Source organism: Manacus vitellinus, unplaced genomic scaffold, assembly GCF_001715985.3.
Source record: "Manacus vitellinus isolate BGI_N305 unplaced genomic scaffold, ASM171598v3 scaffold_12_pilon, whole genome shotgun sequence".
Taxonomy (NCBI): domain Eukaryota; kingdom Metazoa; phylum Chordata; class Aves; order Passeriformes; family Pipridae; genus Manacus; species Manacus vitellinus.
This window is the reverse complement of record NW_021938949.1, coordinates 13,392,333-13,415,578: the sequence shown is the minus strand read 5'-3', so window position 1 is coordinate 13,415,578 and position 23,246 is coordinate 13,392,333. Positions and strand designations below refer to the sequence as shown.

At 37.3% G+C, this 23,246-nt stretch overlaps 1 protein-coding gene across 4 annotated transcripts in view; it reads left to right on the top strand.

The window, feature by feature from the left end:
* CLEC16A (C-type lectin domain containing 16A) overlaps positions 1 to 23,246 on the top strand; it is a 54,518-nt gene that overhangs the window by 7,136 nt on the left and 24,136 nt on the right. For all 4 annotated transcript variants that reach the window (XM_018067463.3, XM_018067462.3, XM_018067464.3 and 1 more), the window contains exons 8-18: positions 681 to 734; positions 3,211 to 3,324; positions 8,104 to 8,332; positions 9,615 to 9,744; positions 13,810 to 13,910; positions 14,642 to 14,764; positions 15,903 to 16,012; positions 16,497 to 16,541; positions 17,885 to 17,935; positions 19,037 to 19,165; positions 22,389 to 22,509. In XM_018067463.3, the coding sequence (XP_017922952.1) occupies positions 681 to 734; positions 3,211 to 3,324; positions 8,104 to 8,332; positions 9,615 to 9,744; positions 13,810 to 13,910; positions 14,642 to 14,764; positions 15,903 to 16,012; positions 16,497 to 16,541; positions 17,885 to 17,935; positions 19,037 to 19,165; positions 22,389 to 22,509 (1,207 nt within the window). The remainder of the gene's footprint in view (positions 1 to 680; positions 735 to 3,210; positions 3,325 to 8,103; positions 8,333 to 9,614; positions 9,745 to 13,809; positions 13,911 to 14,641; positions 14,765 to 15,902; positions 16,013 to 16,496; positions 16,542 to 17,884; positions 17,936 to 19,036; positions 19,166 to 22,388; positions 22,510 to 23,246) is intronic.

The window sequence follows — 23,246 nt, the reverse complement described above, 5'->3', positions numbered from 1 at the left end:
TGACTCATTCCATGTGCAAAAATCTGCTTGTCCTCCTATTTTCAGGCAGGTGTCTGTTATCATGAGGCTGGAGATATTTGCAGTCGTAAAATTGGGCTGCTCCTACCTTCTGATAAATTTGTTTGGTGATTTTTCTAAAGTATCACTGATTTATTTTTAGAAACATTTTCAATACTACTGGTCTATAAACTTAGTGTTATTGTGCTGAAGTTAACACTTCAAGTATTTTTGCCCAATGTTATTTACTTGATTTAAGAAGTGTCTGCCAAGAACATGTTTTTATGATATGGGTAATGTTTCACTGTTTCTGAATAGCTGATTTTTAAAGCAGATTTTAATGAATGTTAACTGAGAAGTACTTTTTGAAAGAATAGTAGTGTAGTGGAAACCAATGTACTTCTCATGCTCACCTCTTAAATTCCAGTTACTCAAGTGACCATGAAAGACAGTAATTAATAGCAATTTTTTAAGCAATTGCAGTAAGGGATGTGCTTATTCAGGGAGTCTCCATTTGAAATAGTTCACAAGCAGTGAATGTTAAAAGAACAATGCTTTCTGAATATTTTGTAGCAGAATGTGGAATAATACAATATTAAACATTTTAAATGAATTATTAAACAGTGTAAATGGCTTTAACTTTGTATAAATAAATCAGCATTTTTCATAACCTTTTCCCATAGGGTGGAGAGCGTCCAAAAATAAGTCTCCAAGTTTCTCTCTATCTTCTGTCTCAAGTAAGTGTTTTAAGTATTTGTTGTGTATCAGAATAAGTTTTTCAGTACTGTTATGGTTTATGAATTACTGTATTTTTGGCAAAGCCATTAAAGACAATTTGGCTTTGGCAGAAGAAGTTTTTAACCTTTCAGTTTCTATTAAAAAAAAAAGCAAAATCTTTTGTGTTTTTATGGGCAGACAAAATAGGTTCTTATTTGAGTTACTGTCATTCCTCTGAGGCTCCTATAGCACAGGGTAACCTCTAGAGCATTCCATGGCTATGCTTTGTCACCACCTGACAAATGATGCATAACAGAGTCAGGCAACATGTTGGGACAGAACTTGGTACAATGGCAGGTGAAATTTAGATAAATGCTTTATTGCATTTTGAATCTACCTAAGCTGTAGCAGATTTCAGGTCTGAATTTTTCTCTTTGAAAACTCAACCCCAAAAATCACCAGTACCAAAATCTCACTTTCTCACAATTTGAATTTCCTTATGCCTGTAGCTTAAATCTGTAACTAAGTACTTGTTATTTCTTATTCTTACCAGTCCCACCTCCTTTTCTTTCTGGAACTTATTTTCAAATTAAGAGTTTTACAGTGGATCTTTTTACTGTACAGAAAATTAATCTTTTCTCTCTGTAGTGCATTGCTGTGAGACTGGTTTTTTTAAATTACACTCCCTGAAAATAATTCTGACTTGTATTTATAGAATTTATATTTCTTTTTCTTTGAACTTAAAAGTTTTTCAGTAGTCCTTTTATTATTGTCTGGCCCATAATTTCATCTTTTTCTTTCAGAGCTTTACTAAAAGTGTGATTTTTTTTTTATTTTTTTTTTATTTTATTTTTTTTTCAGGATAATATAATTTGATGCTCCTTAATTTAAATCTAAAAAATTGTGGTGATATGGGAGTTATTTACGACAGACAAAACTGTGGGAGCAACAGCTTCTTATAACTAAAGGGATCTGCACTGTAGGGTTGTATGAGTTGACCTTTTGTAACCTTTTTGATTTCAGTGGAAGCATTGACTGGGTATCACTTCAAGATTTGTGTCTATGTTCTTCATTCTTTTTAAAAAAGAAAATGGAACTAGTCATAAAGAATTGAGAACAAGTTCTGTGTATCAGAATGGGATGTGATGTAGAAAATCAAGCTGCTGTTTCTGCAACTGGCAGAAATGCATCTTTTTCCACCTTTTTTAACCTGGAGTCTGTCTTTGATGGAGTGGGATGTGAAAAGCTGTGCACTGAGCATCTGACAAACCTTGCAAACTGTTTCTGTTACTGACACCAGGGATACACTTTAGGCACCACTGATATATTAGAGACAAGTGCTTGAGAGACTCATGCTGGCAAATGAAAATCCACTCCTGGGACTTTTCCTCCCCTGTTCCCAAAGGGAACATGTGATGTACTTACACCAAAACAGGCCTGGGTACAGTCGAGCAACACTTTGTGGACTGGCAGAAGCTCAAGTGATTTGGAGGTTCTTCAAAGCATTTTGGAAGTGTGATGAGACTTTCCAAAGTTTACATGGGTCAGCACCACATGCTAATAATCACTTCCCTTTTGAAGGTCTGGAATGGTGATGGCTTTAATGAGAAAACCTGTGGAGAACGTTGAGCTAAATATTGTCAAAACAATGATTAGATTTAATGACTTAGAAATTATTTGGGAATTTTGCAGCTGTTTAGGGATCCAGCTTTGATTCTCCTGTGAAGAGAAGGGAGAAGCTGGCAGAAGGTTATTGTGACTGGACCTGAGCTGGTTCTGTCCAGAAGCCAGTTGTTTGCTGGCCCACGCTTTTGTAAGCCTTGGCTCAAAATAGAGGAGTTGGTGTAAACAGAGAGCTCTGTTAAAGCACCAAAATTTGTGGAGAAGTACTTTAATGTTCCCGGCAGTATGGCCCTTACTCCTGCCTTGTGGAGCCACTTTGTCACTAGACCTTAATTTGTTGCAATTTCGGAGCCAGAAAAGCTACTTCTGCTCCAGTTCAGCCAATTGCACGGCATTTACCCATGAATCACTGCACAGCAATTGTGGGCACAGCCCAGAACTTCCTGGAATCCACCCAGTTGTTGTCACGGAAGATCCATGGATGCTGTGCACCATAATCAGTTTGGGTTGTTTCTAAAAAAGAAAATAATTTCTGGAGCAGCTTTGAGTTCCTTGCTGGAGTATCACACAGCTTTCATCTCAAAGCTGATAAGGAGAGAGAATTTACATGCCTCAAAAGGAGGGAAGAATATGAACAATTATTAAAACTAGGTGTCTTCAAAGGTAGAGAAAGTTCAAATAGCTGTAAAGAGGATTATGGTCTCCTGTGTTTTAAAGTAGATTTAATGAACAATCAGTGTTACCAGTTATATTTACATATAAACCACAGATAGCACTTAAGAAGGTCAAAGAAGTTTGTTCAGTGATTAAAATTGTGAAACTGTATTATTCTGTAAATATGTCTGATATTTCTTTCCATTCTTCTTTTAATAGGTTTTTCTAATTATACATTATGCTCCTTTGGTGAACTCCTTGGCTGAGGTTATACTCAATGGTGACCTCTCGGTGTTTTCTTCTAAGGTTGAGCAAGATATACAGAAAAACTCAGTAAGTGGCCAATTGTCTTTAACTGTAATGTTTTAAAGGCAAAGAAAATCTTTGAAAAATGAAATCAGGTATTGGAAACTGGTAAGCCAAGGTGTGTGTGTTTAGAAGAGCAGCAATAGACTTCAGCTTTTGTTGTTGGATCATCATTTTGCTGGGACAGTTCTGTAATCCAGTCTTCTGTGCTTGGATGTAGAAGGAAATAAAGACTTTCCTCTGAACATTCTAAGTGTTTTAGCAGTAAAGCTGAAAAAGTGCATCTGTGTGCATGTGAGAGCAGAGACCAGCCTCAGATAGGTGGGAGGGCTATCACTTAGTCACTGCCCTTTTACTTCACATTCAGTCCTGTGTAGATGTTGCTAGATGCTGTTGTTACTGGTTTTCTAAGTGTCATGTATATATTTTCTCTTTTGTTGTGAGTTTCACAGTTTGTGAAATGCTTATTTGTTACTTTTTAAAGGCCTGTTTTGGGGAGAGTAGTAAGAAGAGGGTATGACCTTTAAGAGGCCTCTGACTGTAGTTCTGTCTAAAAATTGAACATGTCCCCTAATGACTGGCCAGCAGTTGCTGACCAAATGTTTAATTTATAACAAGCAGTAGATTGATTCTCATGCATGTTCTTTCCCAGCAGTGACTGTAGCTCAAAGGGCAGATGCTTCAACTCTTCCATCACACAAGCCAGCTTTTCCAAATTTCTCTCCTCTGTGCATTGGAAGCTGTGTGGGCAGATCTTATCCAGTAGCTTTTGGGTTCTGGTATTTTGTTCTGTTAACCTTAATATTTAGAATTTATTTTAGAGAAAATTGTAGGAGAATGGTAGAGTTGACTGAATGCTAGAGTTGACTGAATGCTTTAAGATACAGCAATCCCTTACTTCTGTTGGGAAATGTCTGACCTTCTGCTGGCTGCACACTGAATGTTGTGTGTGACTTGTGCAGAAGCAGCTTTGTTACAAGGAAATTTGTGGCGAGAGGGTGGAGCACCACTTGTTACAGAAGTGAGATTTTTTTCTCTTCCTGTCATAGTTACTGTACAAAGTTACAAAATACCTGTAGCATGCGGTGTGCTTGCACTAATGTCAGAAATATTGGGGCTTCCCTGTAAACTCCTGTTCATCTATTCTCTTATGTTTGTGATACTCTTTAGGTTGCTGCTTCTCACTGGACTCAAAGATGTGTCCTCACAGTATGTTAATGGGGAGTTCTGTCCTACCTGAACAGGTAGTAAATGGGAGGGCCTTGGCATTCTGCAGTGGCCCCTTAGAGAAACTGCTGGAGGTGGAGCTTTGTTACATAGAGTGCAGAGTGCCGGATGGGGGAAAAGCTTCCATGGGAGAAACTTTAATTTTTAGTAAATTAAACTGTGTTCTTCAATGAAACCATGGAGGGGAGAACCTGTACTGTGAGAAAGCCCACTGGTGGAGGTTGGTTATGTGCAGAAAGAGTGGGGTGATCTTCACCAGAGGAGATCCATGCCCTGCTTCCAGGGAGAGGAGCTGTCATGTGAGCTGCTCTCTGTCAATGTGTATGAACAACTGCTGCGTGTAGGGCTTGGTATTTTCTACTGATACACAGCTCAGTGCAGTGAGTCAGCTGTAGATATGGAGGCACAGTCAAGGTGAGGCAGTTTCTTGTTGCTTTGTGATGGGACAGAACGGAAAGTTGATTTTTGAGCATTGTGAGCCATTTCAGGGGCTGTTCTTTGGACCATAAGGTGTATCAGTATCATTGCTAAGTTATTACTGTGGTGTTTTCTGTTGCAAAAAAATTGCAAATTTCTATTGAATACTGGAAGCTATTTCAGAAGTTACTTTAGAATTACTTGTTTTGAGATAGGAGAGAAAAGTGATGAGTAAGTTTTTTTAATTTGCTTTTTATCTGAGTGCAGAATTGTGTTTATTCGTAAATCAGACCCAAAGTTATCTTTTACTTCCTTTTTGCTCTAACTTCTCATGATAAGCACTCTGATAATCTCCTGAGCTCATTGTTTTGGGGATGTAACTGAGATGTCTTGATATGTTTAAGCTGAAGTGTAACTGACAGTTTCTAAAACCTGAAGTAAGTAGAAGCTCATATCTATGTTCATCTTCCTATTAAGGTGAATTAAAGTGGAAACACAGTAAGGACTGAGATTACGAGAAGCAGAGTCACATGTCCTCTTCCTAGGAGACTAAATGAGTAAAGAACACTTAACAAAAACAAAAGCTGAGAAGGGTTGCAGTTACTATGTATAAATGCAAAATATCCTGAGTGGTTTAGGACAAAGAGCAGTGGTGGTTGTCACAACAGGAACAATTCATATCTTAGGAACTGACAATAACCTACCCGTGGAGATCTGCTGAACATCATAGGGCAGTAACGATTGCTTGACCTCCATTGAACAGGTTCTCCACCTCCAAGTATAGCAAATTAAGATACACTTTTATTTTTCCATATTTTTTCCCTGTATTTCTGGTTTTAGGTGTCATCAGAAGAAATACAAACCCTTACCTCACAATAAGAGTTGAATATGTGTAGCCAGCAGAATGTATTTAAACTTGTCAGACATCACACTAAGGTTTACCTGACTTCCTGTGAGATCTGTTTTCCTGCATAATTCAGATGTGGGCCAATTCTACCCAGTGCCTGTTTCTTCTTTAACCTACTTTCCCCTTCCCGTAAAAGGTGTTACTGGTACTGCCTTATCTTACAAGCACACATTGCACAAGACAAACCATCATTGAAAATATGCTTGAAAGATATTTTAGAAGTGTAAATTAGCAGTACCTCAAGCTGTATAATCAACTTGTGTAATAAACCATATACTAGTCAAATGAATTTTAAGTCAGATTTTAGAATGGTTTAAATACATAACCTTGTTGTGTTTAGCAGAACAGAATATATGTATAGAGGGGTTTTTTTTCAGCATTCTTTATATGGAGCAGACCATGACTCAGTGCATATCACTGTCTGCTGGTCTCTTGTGTTACTTTGCTCATGTGGCCAACAGCCTGTTAGAAATGCAAGTTAAGTACATATATTCTGCATAAAGAAAGTAGCTACAAGATTCTAGGAAGCAATGCAGAAGTAAGAAGTGAATGCAGAAAGGGGAAAATGCATTATGCAACTTGCATGCTACTTTACTGTTGTTTCCCTGAAGAACAGAAGTTAAGGTGTTCTTCCCTTTTCTTACAACCTTTCTGACCAGAAGCCACCAATAAAAGGTAACCTGGTCATTTTATAACCTTCCTGTGTTGCAGTTGGATAAGACTAAAATTTATCAGAGAGGCTACTGGGGGCATGTGTACTAGATTTCATATTATGGGGTTTGTTTGGTCTTGTAGGAAGTTCTTCCTTCTATGTGGTTTGTTTCAGTGCCAAGTGTAAGGTGACTTATGCAAGATTTCTGTAAAACCTTTGCAAAACATCACAAGACTCAAAGAACCATTTTGGCCCTTTAACTTGTAGACAGTTTCTTCCCTGATCTTTCCCTAATCTCTTGGTTTTTACATATAGATGTTCCTTATTAAGTGAAGGGAGGGAGTTTTCCAAACTTCTTTCCTGAGGTCTCTTCAGTGCTTATTGTACTTGAGTCACCTGAGGCAAAGAAGGGAATCAGTTTGGTATTTACTCTAGTCTTACTTCTTTTCTCTTGCCTTAAACTTTTAAACCCTTTAGCCAGTGTCAGCTAAATGTGATTGAAGTGTTAAACTCTGAAAGGTAATGGAGTTTCTGTAGCAGTCTTGTGTAGCATAAACCTGTGCTGGCAGGATGCCCCCAATCCATGTGTTTCACTTCTCAGTGAGAGAGGTTTGACTGATCAATGTTTATACTGTACTCTGGTAATCCAGCTGGCAGGCCCAGCAAGTGAGAAGGGAACTTAATCCAGCTCAGAAAAAGCTCCAAAACTGTAGAAAACCAAGTTTTGTTAGTCCTTCTAGTTGCAGAACTTCTTGCAGTGTCTTGGTCTCTACAAAGTATACATTGTTCTGTGTTAGGATGGCACAGATTCCTGAAAATACTTCATTTCTTCTGGGAGAAATTTGTAATTTAATTTTATTTTCTGGCTCTATAACTTAATAATCGGGAAAATCGGATATTGACTGAATACTGTTTGTCATCTTGTCCAAAGCCAGTGATAACTTTGGGTAAAACACAAGTAAAATTAAGTCTAACAAATGAAACTTGTTTTCTAGACTTGGGTAGGTTCTGGAGACCCAAAAAGGATTATCGAAGGTGTCATTTGGTCCTAGTTGATACAAGGATTAGTTTGGTGTTGTGGGAAGTGTAAGACTCAAAACAAAAAAACCAAAACCCCCCCCCCCCAAAAAAAAAAAAAAAGCTTGTGGCATAGAGCATTGGGTTTTGTCCTTGCTACTGCCAAAGACCTTTAAAGGGTGTATTTCATATTAATACACTACTGTCAACACACACTTAGGATTTTGCTACCTGCATCCTTTTTACAAAAGGTATCTTAATTTTATGTGTACTGTCTATCTCACCTGTTCAAAGAAGGGGAAAACAATTTAATAAACTTCTGTTGATGAAATGGATAGTTCTGTATCTTCTTGTCTCAAGATGCCATACTTTTAGTGGTGAATCTTCAGAGTATGTTACTTTGGTCTTGTGTGCTACTGATGATTTGATACAACTTGCTTTTTTGTATTTTAAAATGGATTTGAGATTTGTAAGTAGTATGCCAGTTTACATTCTAAACCCCATCAGTTGTATGAACTGAAGTTTCTTTATGAATAACAGTTAAAAATGTTTGCTGTAACTCAGTGTAAACTCTTCAAATTTACAGGCAAAGTCCAGTATCAGATGTTTCATCAAACCAACAGAAACACTTGAGAGGTCTCTTGAAATTAATAAACAGAAGGGGAAGAAGAGGATGCAAAAAAGACCCAACTATAAAAATGTTGGTGAAGAGGATGAAGAGGAGAGAGGATCTGAAGATAACCAAGATGACCTTGATAAAACTAAAGGTACAGAAGCAAGTTCAAAAGGCATAAGAACAAGCAGTGAAAATGAAGGTGAGTATACCAACAAGTAAAAATGATGCTTACAATATAGGTCCTTCTATTTACTGTATAGACCTAGTTGTGATTTGTTATGTGACTTGTTCTCCTGTTGCATGAGGTAAACACAGGACTATTATGTTTGTTTAAGTCTTTGGCTGTATTTTCTTCTCATGTTAAATCATTCTGTGAGAACATGTATTTCTAATCTGATTAAAAACTATGAAAGTGTTTTCATATCTTCCTGCAGTCCTGAGCCCTTATCCCACATGTATGCCTTGCACCAAAGTGTGGGTGGTAAAATTTAACAGGTGTGCTGTAAGTGACAGTACATGGTAGGTGATGATATTAAATAGTTCAAAATTGAAAACATCTTTAACTCTTAGACTTTTTAATTGTACATTTTCAGGCTTTTTGATGTAATGCAAACCTCAGAAGAATTGGTTTTATAGGATGAGTGATCTTACAGTGCATTGTAACTGTTTATTGTACTAGTGAGTAACTATTAGAAGGACAAACATCAGAAACTGGTATTTGTTAGACATAAATTGAAAAAAAAAGTTCCGTAGCAGAATGGCATGCAAGCAATTGAAAACAAGAGTGTTATGCTTTGACAGTCCTGTCCAAACATGGTTGAATTTAGGTTTAGGTAAGCAGTCTGTCTGAGAAGGCTTTCTTTAAATAGTGTCAGATAGCTGGTGGTGTATTGTCTGCCATGATTTGAGGAAAATCTAAAATGATCTACTGTTTAACCTGGTGCATTTAGTCATCATCTTTGTCCAAATTCTTAAGCAAAAGCTGGATTTGGTCCTAATGGTTCTACTGAAAGTCAGGTTTGAAGCACTAGGGCCCAGGTGTCCTGTTTGCTCTAATTGTAGAGGCCTCTTTACACCCTCCTTGAAGCTTGATGTCCACCCATGCCCTGCTCTCACCAGCATCCTCACGGAGAAATCTTCTTAGCAGAAAGAGGTTCTGTGCTTTCTTCCTGTGGTTTGTGGGGAAGAGAGCTTACTGTTGCTTGTTTGTTTGCCAAAATGATATGTTTGTTTTCTTTACGTATTTTATGTATACGTTTACATTTCTTATCGCATCAAACTCCTTAAAGACATGTAAACAAAGTTCTTTATTGGGAAGAAAATTTGCCTACATCTATTCATTCATTAACCTTTCTGAGGTTGTGGTTATGCCTCTTATATACAGATGCATCAGTCACTTCTAATGGCAAACAGAAAATAGAAAAGAGCTTGTGATAACTTTAAAAATGTCCAATTTTGGTGGTGTGTTTTGGTTTTTTTAGAAATAGAGATGGTGATCATGGAGAGGTGTAAGCTGTCAGAGCTGTCCATCTCTACTGTGACAGAACAGAATACAACAGATGAAGAAAAGAGTGCAGCTGCTTCTGGGAGTGAGATAACAAACTGGAACAGGTATAAAGGAACTGTAATATATTTTGCTGAATTGTTTCCTTCCTTGTCCTCCCCTTAACTCTTTCAATTCTCTTAAGGGATGTTTCAAATCTGCTTCCAGTTAAAATTACAGGGTTCTTCTGCATCACATATAAGGGAATAAACAGAAAAGTGGGATGTAGCCTCTCTGCTCATCAGTTGCGCAAATGATCCTGTTCCTTTGTAAAGTTTGTGCTTTCCTTTATGGCAATTGTGATATGTTAAGTTGGTAAAGTTAAATTACAGAATATTAACACAACAAAACCAGAATATAAATGTTTGCATTCCAGAATTTTCTAAACCTCTGAATTAAACCAGAAGAAGTTTTCTTAATTATATTTAAGGTCACATTTGTCAGTTCTGTATGCACCTGTAGGGAAAAAAAACAAGGAAAACTCCTCAGTTCAGGGCTGAATTTGGCAAAATTTTAGTGGGAGTAGTTACAGATAAACCCTTCTAACCTACAGTTTCCAGGGTCCATTAGTGTAGCTTAAGGTTATTGAAGACTTCTATTGAAAATACAGTTTTTAAGTATTTCTGGGAGCAGAAATCACCCTGACTTAAAAATTTAAACTTGGATGTATTAAATACCTGTAAGACACCTTCTCAGTAAGAATTTTGTGTTCCTGTTAATAGGATGTTAGAGAAAAGAAACCAAACGTGCTGTATCTGACACAAAAGTAATTGCAGATGTGTCTGTTGGGGAAATGCACATGTTTAATAGCATTTTAAATTTATTTTTAAACTTGGGAAATGCTGCCTGGTATTCCCAGAATTTCATTCTGTCTCCATTATAGCTTTGATGTACCTTAGATTACATTCATTAATAAAGATAACATTTCATTTCATTGTAAAAGTGAAATTGAACCTTGACTTGAACTGGCTTTAAAATGCATTGTTCTAGATTATTGATAATTTGACTAAAATATGTGCCAAATGGCTTTTAGAAAGAAATTGGCCATGACTGCATTGAATACTAAAATGACTGTGATGCTCAGGTCTCAAAAAGTGCAAAATCCTTAGATGTGATGCATTTGGCAAATGTCTGCAGTTCAGGACTCTCTTGTTCTGCAGATATGATCTCACAGCATCCTGCATCTACATCAAAGAATGTGCAGAGCTAAAAATATTTTTAAAATAAGGATAGACCTCGTGTAGTGCAATTGGTAGTGGCCTTAGTTATGTATGTGAATTTTTGGAAATACCTGTGGATAAGTTGCTGTAGCAATCTTGTGTGATCTTCTATGCCAAATGTAGTATTAGAAACAGTAGCTAAATTTCTCAAGAGAGTTGCTCAAGTGTGTACAGTTTCTGCCCTACACTGATGGAAATCACTGAATCTTGTGGATAAGGTGCCATGTGGTAGTGGAAAATGCAGTGAACATCATGCCATGCCCAAAGTGAGTCTTCCCTAACTGGAATAATCATTCATGACTGTGATGATTGTGATTCCCAGTGTGTTGCAGTCTTCAGTTGTAGGCACACTCCACAAGAATAAATAATTTAAAGAACACTTGTATGGCATTTGATATACTTCTTCTGTCAAGTTGGTAGTAAAAGCCTGGTAAAGGAAGAAAATGCTTACAGAGTTAAGAACTACTTATATTTGAAAATATTTACAATACAGACTTCACTATTAAAAGTGTTTTTTAAAAATAGTCCAATAGTTGTTGAAAAATGAATGGAAAACAGCACGGAAGGGAGTTTAAAAGCTTTAAAAGCTAAGTCAAGTTTTCAGTTTCCCTTAGCCCTTTTACTGCTGTGAAGAACATGAAATATTTTAGGGTGTAATTTTATTTTGATGGGCCTCACTGCTGGAAACTTTGAGCTTAAAGACATGTTTTAAATTACCTTTCTTTTGCAATATGCTGTACAGCAAAGCCTTTTTCCAGAATGTGAAATCTTTGTGCTATGTTGTGGCTTTGGTTGCTATTTTCTTACAGCTGAGTTTTTCTGGGTCTATCATGTATTTAGTCTATTTGAGGACTGTTGGTGAGTGGGATTCTTGGAAGTTGTTTTGGCCTCAGATTACTGTGACTGAGACTCTGGTAATGCAGATAGAGAGATGCTGTGAAGAAGCATCTGGAATGAGAACGATTTCTCTTGCTGCTGTAATTTTTGTCAAGTTATGTAATTTTACAAATCTAATTAGTATGCAGGGGGTAAAACAGTGAAAAATGCATTAGAAATTACAGAAATCAATTAATACCATGTAATATTGGTGTTATATGAGCAGCTACTGATGTTTCAGCAGCTTTGACTTGCTAAAACATTGACTTTAACAAAATTATATTAAATATTACTTTTATATCATAGGTCACGTTTTAGGTTAGTTAGTGTCTGTTGGTCTGAAAGCAGACCTCATGTTATCTTGTATTTAAGTATGTTAATATCCTGAACCTGGATGTCTTGGTCCTCTTTCTTTAGCCCTTGAAGCTGAACTCCCCCTGTGGTGTGAAAAGCCCCCAGTTTGAAGGTGACATCAGGCTTTAGGGTTTGTTTAACACTTAGGAAGCCTGAAGGCCCTCTTGGTTTGTTTTCAAGATTGCTAATTATTTAGGTTGGTTTTCCTTGAATAGTTACATTCTTTTAAGATCTACAATATGTGGGAAATGTGGCTTAGGCACGGAGAGGTGTTGACCTTGGGCAAAGAGGGATCATAACTGGGTGGTGTTTCCCGCAGAGGATGGTTGTGATGCAGCTTCAGAAATGCACGACGTGCTGCAGTGTCAGGGACTGAGCAGAGGAACAGCATGGTCTGTGAATCTGATCACTGCCTTGTTTCAGTAAAAGAGAGCATGGTGGTGAAATGTGTGTGGAGCTGACGGGAAGGTCAAGTCCCTTGTTATGACTTGGTGGCTTTACTGGGGCACATTAAGTGTGGCCATGATGGCGCCACAGGCCTGGAGGAGGTACTGAAGTATGTTGTGTTCTGGGCTCTGATAGCCCTGCTGACCCTCAGCTGACCACAACCATGAGTTTGTAGTGGATGCTTCTTGTCTGCTAGCTCTGAAGACAGGAAAATGTTTTTATGACTTTGATATTACCTTAATGTATTTTATTGAATGTAATTTAGGTAATGTAAGGGGTTTTTTCCTTTCCCTGTTAATTCCCTACCTTTTGAAGTATTTTTTAACTCATTTCACTCAGGGTTCTAGACTGTCATCTTCTGGTGATTGTGACATTTCCCTGATACATTGTTTGTTTGCCTGGACCAGTTGTGAAAATATATTGAATTTTCACTTATGCTCTGAACTGGTGCAACTGATTGGATGCAGGCCAGCCTAAGACAAGAAGCCAAGCTGCCTTACAGTCAGGCTTGTGCTCATATCAGCTAAATCTCAGCCATATCTGATCTGTCCAAACGGCTTCTGGATTACGTTGACTTTTGTGGTCTCTTCAGGGTACAGGTAAAAGGTGAACTTGGCACTTTATAACTTCCTGCAGAAGTGTCATAGGCCACATGTGCTTAAACTCAGGAAAACAAAGTTTATCTGCAATCCAAAGCTTTCTTTTTTTCATTCAAGTGTTCCCTGCTTATTAATTTTTCTTTCCTATAACTGTTGCATGGTAAAGTTGTTGATTGTTTTAGAACAAAATGGCTTCCTCCAAACTTCTGATGAAAAATGCTTACTTGTAATAGATCTTTTCAGCTCTGTTTAGTACATGAGTTTGGAGGTATTCTCTTTCTTTTATGCAACAGTGAGAGCAGCTCCTTGAAGTTGCTTACGTATACACTTAGAACAAGCTTTCAATAGGTACTAAATGTGCCACAAACAACCAGTAAATGTTTGAACAATCAATTCCTGGGAAAGTATTATGTAACAAATCCTGTTAAAGCATCAGAATTATTGGCAGAGTGTAAATGCAAGGCATGGCTATAATCTGACTCCTCTCTAACAGAAATTTCCTTTATGCCTGAAAATGTGCATTACTGTAAATTTGCCTCATCCATTAGCTACATGTAGAATAAGATAGTTACCCATTTTTCTATAGATATGTTACTTTCTTAACCATTTTTCTTTTTTAAATTACTCCTTTCCACAGACCTTTTCTTGATATGGTCTATAATGCACTGGACTGTCCTGAAGATGATTACTATGCCCTCTTTGTGCTCTGTCTTTTATATGCAATGTCACACAACAAAGGTAAGTGCTGTTATGCAGAGTTAACTACAAGGCCAGGGTTGGAAGAAACTGTAAACCTAAATATAATCATCTTCTGGTTTATGAGATTGTTTATTACCATTCTTTAGAACAGGACAGGGAGATTCCCAGCAATCCATAATTATGTATTGTCCTAAGAGGTCTTACAGTAACCAGTCTATTCTGAGAAATACCTCGATATTTTAGAGGAATATGTTGAAGAAAAATGGGATTAATTTCCTTATACAACCATTCAGGGGGAATTTAATTTGCATGGAGGAGGGTACTCAATCAGAGGCTTCTAGTTAAAAAATAAAATTCCTTTTTTTTTTTTAAACATATATGAACGGATCACTTACTACCAGAGCAGAATTTAAAATCAGACTTTCATCTTTTCCCCTTTAGTCACTATGCTCTTCAGATATATGGCTTGACTTTCATTTGATTTAGATGCAAACAAATAGTTTTAGAATTTCAGAAACAGCAAAATAGTTTGGATTTCACCAACCACTTTGGGATTTGAGTGCTCTTTTTAAGGCTGCGAATTTTCGGGGATTCATCAATGTCTTCAGTCTTTCTGTTGTTCCTCCTTGTAATATTAATTCAAAGCTAACTTACCTAGTCTCATATTGCTAATTTTTATGTTCCAAGAAAACTGCTGTGGTCTATTAAATACTTGCCTCAGGACATACTCCTGCTTTCTAATTTGCCTTTCTTCCTTCACCCCGAAAAAGGAATTGACCCAGTCAAGCTGGAGAGAATTCAGCTTCCAGCTCAACATGCTGAAGAGAGAAACTCATATAATCATGTACTTGCAGAAAGGCTCATCAGGATAATGAATTATGCTGCACAACCAGGTATTGCTTTTCCAGTATTTGTTTTCTTTCCAAGCTGAAACTTCTGAAGCTGGAAAAAAGCCATCTGGTTACAATGCTCAGTGACCCATTCCATGGAAATATGACTTTTGTTCAAGCCACAGCTCTTCTCCCTGCACTTCCCCCTTTAAAACTTCAAATGAGTGGAACTGGTTTTCCCCTGAAACGGACACATTCTCAAATTCCTGATTGTTTGCAGAGTAAAATCTGCAAGACTGATCTGAGAGCATTAACTAGTGCTGATGTGCCAGTCAGAGATTAAAAACATGTTTATATATGAAGAGTTTATACATGCAGTAACAGGGAAGAGTGCAAGATGAGGAAATGGATTTATTTAAGTAAAGGCTTGTCTGGGGAGGAGTGGAAATACTGGATTTTTATTACACTTGCTAAATGCCATGTAGAACATCTTTTCTCTTTTTTAGAGGGGGTACTGACCTTTGTATCTTCAGTTTCTGACAGCATAGTGCTAACTTTTGAAGTGGTAGAACAGGAGTTGAAGTCAAAAGCTGAGATGTCAGTCTGTCTCTTGGATATATTGTCTTAGCATAGATCACTGAGCTCAGACTGTACATAATTTCTAATATTGTTTTTTAAAATCCTTCTGACACTAAGCTTAAAATCTCGGTGCATTCTTTCAGTCTGACTTCTCTAGATTCTCAGATCCAGGCTGTATCTGAATCCTTTGGACTTCTTTTAAGGAAAAGCTATACCTTATTAGTATGCTACATACAAAGCTGCCTTTCACCTTGTGACTTTATCCATGCCAAATGTCTCTGATCCTTTTGTAATTTTAGTGTAATTCAACTTGTGGTTGCAGATTAATGAAGGCATGGGTTTGGCTTATTTTTCAACAGTGTTAATCTTTGTTGCCTTCTTATTGCATGGTTCTGTTTTAAATTTTCTTCTGTTTTAAATTACTCTTCCAATTCTTTTTCTTTTTTACCCATCAGCATTGTAAGCCAGCGTGTGCACTGATGCTTGTCAGATAGGGTGTGTGTGACAGAGGAGCCAAGTTTGACAACTGGGGGAAAAGTAAAAATATTAAAGAACATCAGATAATGAGAAGAACAATAATTAAACTGCTGCTGTTTTGTGTATTGAAATTTTCTTTTCATAGATGGAAAAATCCGTTTGGCAACTTTAGAACTTGGGTGCCTGTTGCTGAAGCAGCTTGTGTTTTCTAAAAATGGCAGCATCATAAAAGATGTTCACCTTGCTTGTCTTGAGGTGAGTATTTTCTTTCAAATTTCCAGTCACAGCATTACTAGTCTTTGAGTCTTGTAATATAGTTGAATAAATTTATTTTATTTCTGATTGCAATAAGCCTAGATGTGAAATTTGAGCTTCTAGAACATCTTGGCATTGGTGGCTCTGTGCAGAAGAATCAAAACCTCTGTTCTGTCCCCAGCTTTGCTGTTATCATGCTGTTTAAACTCATAACTTCTCAAGCAGTGTTAGGTTTAATTTTCTCTCTGAAATTTGTATATCATCCACCTCAGTAATGTAAAGAAAAGTTCTTTTGAAACTAATAAAGTCACATAAGCTGTATTTTCAGAAGCTCAAAATGTATTCTGTCAAATTCTGGGATGAAGACTGTGTGTGGGGAAATCAATAGACAGTCCCTTCTATATGAGTTTTTGGGTAGGTTTTTTAATGTGATTAATAAGTAAATTGTGTATGTACTCCCTGAAAAACATTTTATCTTTTCTAGGGTGCCAGGGAAGAAAGTGTTCATCTCCTTCGTCGTTTCTATAAGGTATATATGCAAAATGCTGTAAGAAAAAGTCCTTTACATCATGTGGAATTAGAAGCAAGTCTGCAACCCAGTCTTTACTGGTGCCCAAGGCAGCACTTTTTTAATATGAGAACTCCAAATTTGTGACAGAAAACGAACTGTTTTGTTGGGGGATTCCTCTCCTTTCCTGCCCTTCCCATGCCACACTGACATATGTCACAAAAGGGCTGTTAGAAGACTCAGGGTTTATATTGGAGGTCAAATTAGCAGTCAGGCCCCTTTGTTGCTTCTGTTATGTGTTTCATGGAACTGAGCCACACAATTGGAGCATGATTCCTGGGATTTTATCATTGGCACTAATATGGAATGTGTTTGGTTTTGACATTACTTTTTGTTTGTGTCTTATCTGAAATGCTGGTACTTAATCTTTCTTTTTTATTGGAGACCTTTGCAGCTTTTTGCTTTTTTTTTTGTGTGTGTGTGTGAGTGTGTTGTAAACAGTGAAAGAATTAAAATTATAAGATCTAGGTGTTAACTTCCAAATAAGGAGCAGTAAATCCATTAGAGATTTCAAGTGTCTGAAATATCTTCCTGTTTTTGTCAGAATACTTTTGAACACTGTTTGCTCAATATGGCTTCCAAAAAATAAGTCACCTTATGGTTGGCTGCTAGAGGTTCACTCAGCTACTCTTTCACTGCCCTTCCTCAACAGGATGGAGAGGGAAGACAGTATCTTGCTGTAAAGATAAAGAACTGAGAGGTCACTTGCTAATTATAGTCAAGGGTGAAAGAGAGCCAACTTGGCAAAAATGAATTTATTGCCAATAAAAATAAATTTAGATAGCGAGAAACAAAGACAAATTTAAAAATAAAAACAGACACCTTTCCCCCCACCCCTCCTTTTTCCCAGGCTCAGCTCTGCTCCTTCATTCCTGACTCTTCTGCCCTCTCCCCCTGCTGAGTGGTGTAGGGGCGATGGGGAAATAGGGGTTTGATGTCAGACCATGACAGTTCATCTCTTGCTGCCTCTTCTTCCTCACACTTTCCTCTGCCCCAGTGTGGATCTCCTCCTCCATGGGCTGCAGTCCTTCAGGAAAATAATCTGTGGGTCCTGCACAGACTGCAACTCCTTCAGGGCACATCTTCCTGCTGCCCTGTGGGTATGTGCTCCACCATGGTCCTCTCCAGGGGCTGCAGAGGAATCCCTCTCCCTCTTAGTGTGTTTTCCCATCAGTGAGCTGTGGTGCTCAGCAGTGTCCTGCAGAGGCCTCCCCTCACAGACACCCTGTACATAACCAAACCAAACAAACCCAGCTCTGCAACCCTCAGGTTTCATGGTGTGTCCATGTTCTTGCTTTTGGAAGGGAGAAGAAATTTTTCTGGATATGTTTGAAGATGAATACCGGAGTATGACAGTAAGTGACACCTTTTCTGCCAAATCCTCAAACCCAGATACAGCACAGGAGCAGGAACAGTTACTGATAGTTACTGAGAACACTGGGGTCTTTATTGCTGACAGGAGAATAACAAAATGTGGTTTTATCTCTGAGGAGTTGTGTCTCTAGTTACATAAATTGTTATGTGAAATTTCACAACTCTTTGTTTAGTAAAGCCCATTACTTTCTGAGATGGAATATACAAAAATTATTCTGCTAAATGGGACATTGGATTTATTTTTTCCCTAGTTACTGAACAATATGAAAATCTTCCTGTATCTGTCCAAAGCCCAGCAAGGTCTCAGTTTTGATGGTGTCACTTTATTTACCAGTGGAAAACAGGGTTGGAGCAAGCAAATGCTGAGCCCTTTGCTCTAGGAGAGGTACTGCCTGTGAAGGTGTTAATGGATTACTAAGATTGATCTCAGTTCATATTTAACCTGTAAATGTGTTTTAAAAGTAATTATCTGTTTCAGTTCTTAGGTTAGAGTTCAGATAAAAATGCTTTGGGTACTCAGTTACAGGGTTTTTTCCCCAGTGGTGAGGGATTTAATGAGCAGCTGCTCGTTGTCTCTTTGAAAAAGCACAATCTACAGCTGGTATGTTGTAATAAGTCTTTTAATATGGGAAGCATCTTACACATATCTTACCAGCCTAAATAATGGAAGTTTTTAGTGAAATATTTAACTTTGAAAGTTGCTGCATTATTAGAAACTAGAAAGTTGTTTCTGGGGAGAAAAAGTTATAGGAAACTCTTTATTGTGATGGAAGTAGTCACAAATTTAAGTCAAAACTTAAAAGCAAACCTGACAAATTTGGTTTTTAGTATTAGGGAAGTACCTCTTCTTCAGTAATCTTTTGGAGCTTTCCCCCTGTTCTATCAGTATGGAAACTTCAACAGTGTGTGAGGAAATGATGAACAAATATAAAACAGAGATTGCTTGTAAGGAGCTTCAAGTAAGACAGTTGGTATTAAAATTTCTCAGAACTCTAGAATATGGAACAATGAGTTATATTTGAAAGCAAAGAGGCAGATGCTTATTGTCCTGTATGGTAATCAATGTTAAAATACTTTTATAGATTAAACCCATGAATGTAGAATACTTGATGATGGATGCCTCAATCTTACTGCCTCCAACGGGGACACCACTGACTGGTATTGATTTTGTGAAAAGATTGCCTTGTGGAGATGTGGAAAGAACACGAAGAGTGAGTAAGACTATTTTTCTTACATTTGTTCATGGCAAAATGATGCCAAAGTCCTTGCACAATTCTAGAAATACAAATAATACTTTTCCCTGAAAACTACTTGGTTGGAAGCTTCGTCCATAAAATGAGAAAGACTTGTGCAGAGTATAAAATAATTACCTGTCCCAGTGGAGAAAAACTTTTTCTCTATGATTTCCTGTGTCTAGTCAACACAACATGTTCTTGCAGTGGGGTTTTAATTTTTCAGATCATACAGACATCTACATACAATGGCAGTTAGATGACACTCATTAATATATTGTCAGATATCTCCACCTGTCTTACAATTATGTTCCTGTAGTAGGAATCTCCAGTGGAAGGCTGGCTGGCTTCATATTGCTCATGTTTCTACACATAACAAAAAGTTTAACTCTACTCCAGAGTTCAAAGTAATTAATGACAGAGATCTTGAGAATGAGGAGAAAAATAGCAAAATATCTATTGTCAGGACTGACACAATCTGTAGAGGTAATACTTACCTGAATCATTATCACCATTCTTAGGTTAATCAGTTCTTGACCCATATCTGGCAGTGTCCTGTAAGCCCTGCAGTGCCAGTAAGTCTAAGAGAGATATTATTGCACGACATTATTATTTGAAAAGTGCTGTTCTTTGGGTTTCTTTGCATTTACATAAGCATATATGTACGTATATTCAAGTACCCTTGAAGAAAAAGCATTTTTCCAGGAATCTTCTGAAAAGGTTTGTTTTCATTACTTATTGTGAGCCACACAGCTTTTGTTATCACCATAAGCTGTCTGATAAAATACAGTGAATTATTTTGAAAAGTATTCTTAGAAAGCAAAAATGCTTCCTGGAATTCTCTCTGAGGCATTTAACAGAAAGATACTTAGAAATGCACATTAATGGAAACTGTCTGTTCCATGGTTTTCATGAGCTAAATAAGGAGTAGCTTAACTTCTGTTAGTGGAAATCAAAAAATCAATGCAAATATTCCTGTAGAGTGTTTGGGATGAAAGGGGCTTTATCATCCACAAGAAGTCCCACAATACTTCCTTGTTGATTGTCCTTCCCCAGTCACATTGCTCTACAAGTTTTAGCATTTTCTCAATTCCTGGGCTGCTTTCTTCCAGCTGGGCTCCCTTGCTTTGCTGAATTGCCATAACAATGTGCTGAACTCTGTCTTGTGACATTGCTGCTGCCACTTCTGGGGTTTTGCTGACAGTTTCAAATGAACAGTCGATTCTGAGCATCCTGTGTCATGATTCCAAAAAAGTTCTTGAGTTTTGTTTCACTGGCAAGTGAAGAAGTCCCTTACTTGGATTATATTGTGAGTTCTTAGCTGTTAGAGATCAGATCTTTTTAGATTCTGACCTGTTTCGCTATAGAAAGTCTCCATGTGGCAATAAACTGTTGTAGGAAGGCCCAACTCACATGATTTTGGATTTATATTGATGTTGCTAACAAACTGAGGGCTGTCAATATTGTAGGAAGCACAGTGTAACTCCCTTTTCATCTGATGTTCTTGCTTTTTAATTTTTTTCTTGCAAAGGCTAAAGTTCTAATTTTGTTCCCTACTGCTGTACCTTAATCTGCAGTAAATGTGATTACATGTTTGGAGATGAGAGATGTTTGTTTTATAGGGAATGTATGCAACAAAAATTAATGCTGTCTAGGAGGAAGAGGATTGAAGGGAAAAGTAAGTGAAAGCAGGCTGAGTGATGCCTGCCCTCTAAATTAAAAAACAAACAAAAAAGCAAAAACAATAAAACAAACAAACAAAAAAACCCAAATGCCTTGTTGGGTTTGACTTTTGGGTTACCAAAAATAGTCCTGTTCTTGATTGAATTTGAAAAGTCTTAAACCCAGTATTGTGAATTTTTCTTGAAGCATCTGATAGTAAAAGTGCTTTATAGTAATAGTGTATAATTTCAGTAAATCCAGAGTCCATTAGAATGCAATCTGCCTAAAGGGGAGAGATCTCCCATTACAAAATGACTCTGTTCTTATGAATAAGCCAGTGTTAATATCATATTTTTTTAGATACCCTTGACATCCTTTGATTCACAGAATCGTATTGCCCCATTAGATTTCAACAGCATGCCAAATTCATCTGCTTTGTCATTTCATGGAAGAGCTGGGAACATGACTTCCCTCTCTTCATCCCTGCTGTGCCAGAAGTTTCTGGAAGCACTGCCAGGATGATGGCTGGCCAAGCACTCACACTGCTGGTTCACAGGAGCCACAGTTCTGTTGATTTTAAAAATAGAGGGGTGAAGGGTTTTCCCTTAAAGCACTTCAGATTTGTTTGTCCTGATACTTCCTGCAATCTGGGAGTTTCTGGGCATTGCAGCTGTTCATGTATTCAATGCTTTTACTGTAAGGCAGCAGTTAATTTACAGTATGCCACAGAATTACTGTGTAGGAAACTCTTAAAAAACAAAACACCGGAAGTAATAAAAAATGATTTTTTCATTTACTATACTGAAAATACAGTTCTTGTAGGGGAAGAGGATTATAAATGGTGCCTTTCAAAATGTGGCTAATAAAATGATGATTGTTCTTTGACACTTTTGGTCTTTGCATACCATATGTCATGAATTTATAAATCAAAACTAGCTTATTAATTTCACAGAGCAACTGTTGAAAGTTTCTTGGGCCTGGTGCAGCTTTCAGAATGCTTTACCCTGGTACGGACCTTCTGAGAATATGAATCAAGTGCTTCAGGAATGTTGTGTTATATGTGGCTAGTTCTGATGAACACAGCAAATTAAAATGCAAAAATCCCCAGTTTTCTCTCTAACTTGCAGGCATCTTAGCAAGGCTTGGCCAGAAATGTTATCACTGTTTTAAGTTCAAAATGTGACAGTCTCTGAAGGCTGGTTGGGGAGGTGTGTGTAGCATATAGGTATTGCAGATACAATCAGTCTTAAAATAATTATTAAAGAAAAAATTACCTGCCAGTCACAGTCTGTGTAAGTGTACCAGTGCCAAAAAAGCTCTGCTGCTTCTACTTCATTGAAAATTGCACGTTTCAACTTTTTTCATATATTTTTCTAGCTAAGTTTGAAATTACATTCTACTTTGTCAATTTAAAATGTAGATCTACTGTATGAGAACAAACTCGGGGGTTGTAAAAGCCAGGATACATTTGAAAGATTCTGTTAAAATATGTAGTACTGGGGGTAGCAATATTTTAATATTCTTTTCTTAATTTCTCAAGGCAATCAGAGTTTTCTTTATGCTCCGTTCGCTGTCACTGCACTTGCGAGATGAGCCAGAAACTCAGTTACCACTCACGAGGGAGGGAGATCTGATAAAGACAGATGATGTTCTTGATTTGAGTAAGTAGTCCCTCAATTTCCCAAATAGTCTGAAGAGAAGTTACTGACTTATTTTTTTTTTTCCCTCTAAACTGGTTATTACTGCTATTGTTACCTAAACTACCTGAATTGAGATAGTACAGAGGTGAAGTTCTGGTGTGTGTTGTAATATAAAAACATATTTTCCAGTTCAAGTCTTTTATGTTGCCCAAGAGAGAGAAACAGGAGAATATCAGCATTTTGGCATAAAGCATACAGGATACACAGCATTGCATAGATGCCTTGTCTTGGCAGGAGACTTAGCAGTGGGCAAAATGAGACCTAAAAAATTCTAGTTGTGTGCCTTTTTTTAATTATCACTTTGGAGATGTTGTTGATGTAACAAATTTTCCCCAATCTGTATTATCACAAGTCTTTAAAAATTCTTCTGAACATTAAGATGCCTCCTGTGGTTATGGTTGTTTATATACAAATAGTGTCAAGTAGAGGTTAACATGATACACTAATGGTTTCAGCTACTGTTTGGATTTTGAAAAATCCTGCAAAATTGACTTTATCAAAACGACTTTTTTTCCTTTTGTCTGAATGCAATGCTGGTGTTTTATGGGAGCTGGATGAGAAAGATTAAAGTACCTTGTAAAGAAACATTTTAATATTTTGATGGGCATATGTTCATTGTAAACCTTTAGGTGTAGTTGCAAGGTTGTCAGCACTATATATGAATGTATGTGTTGAGAGTCAGGGAATTCCACAGAATT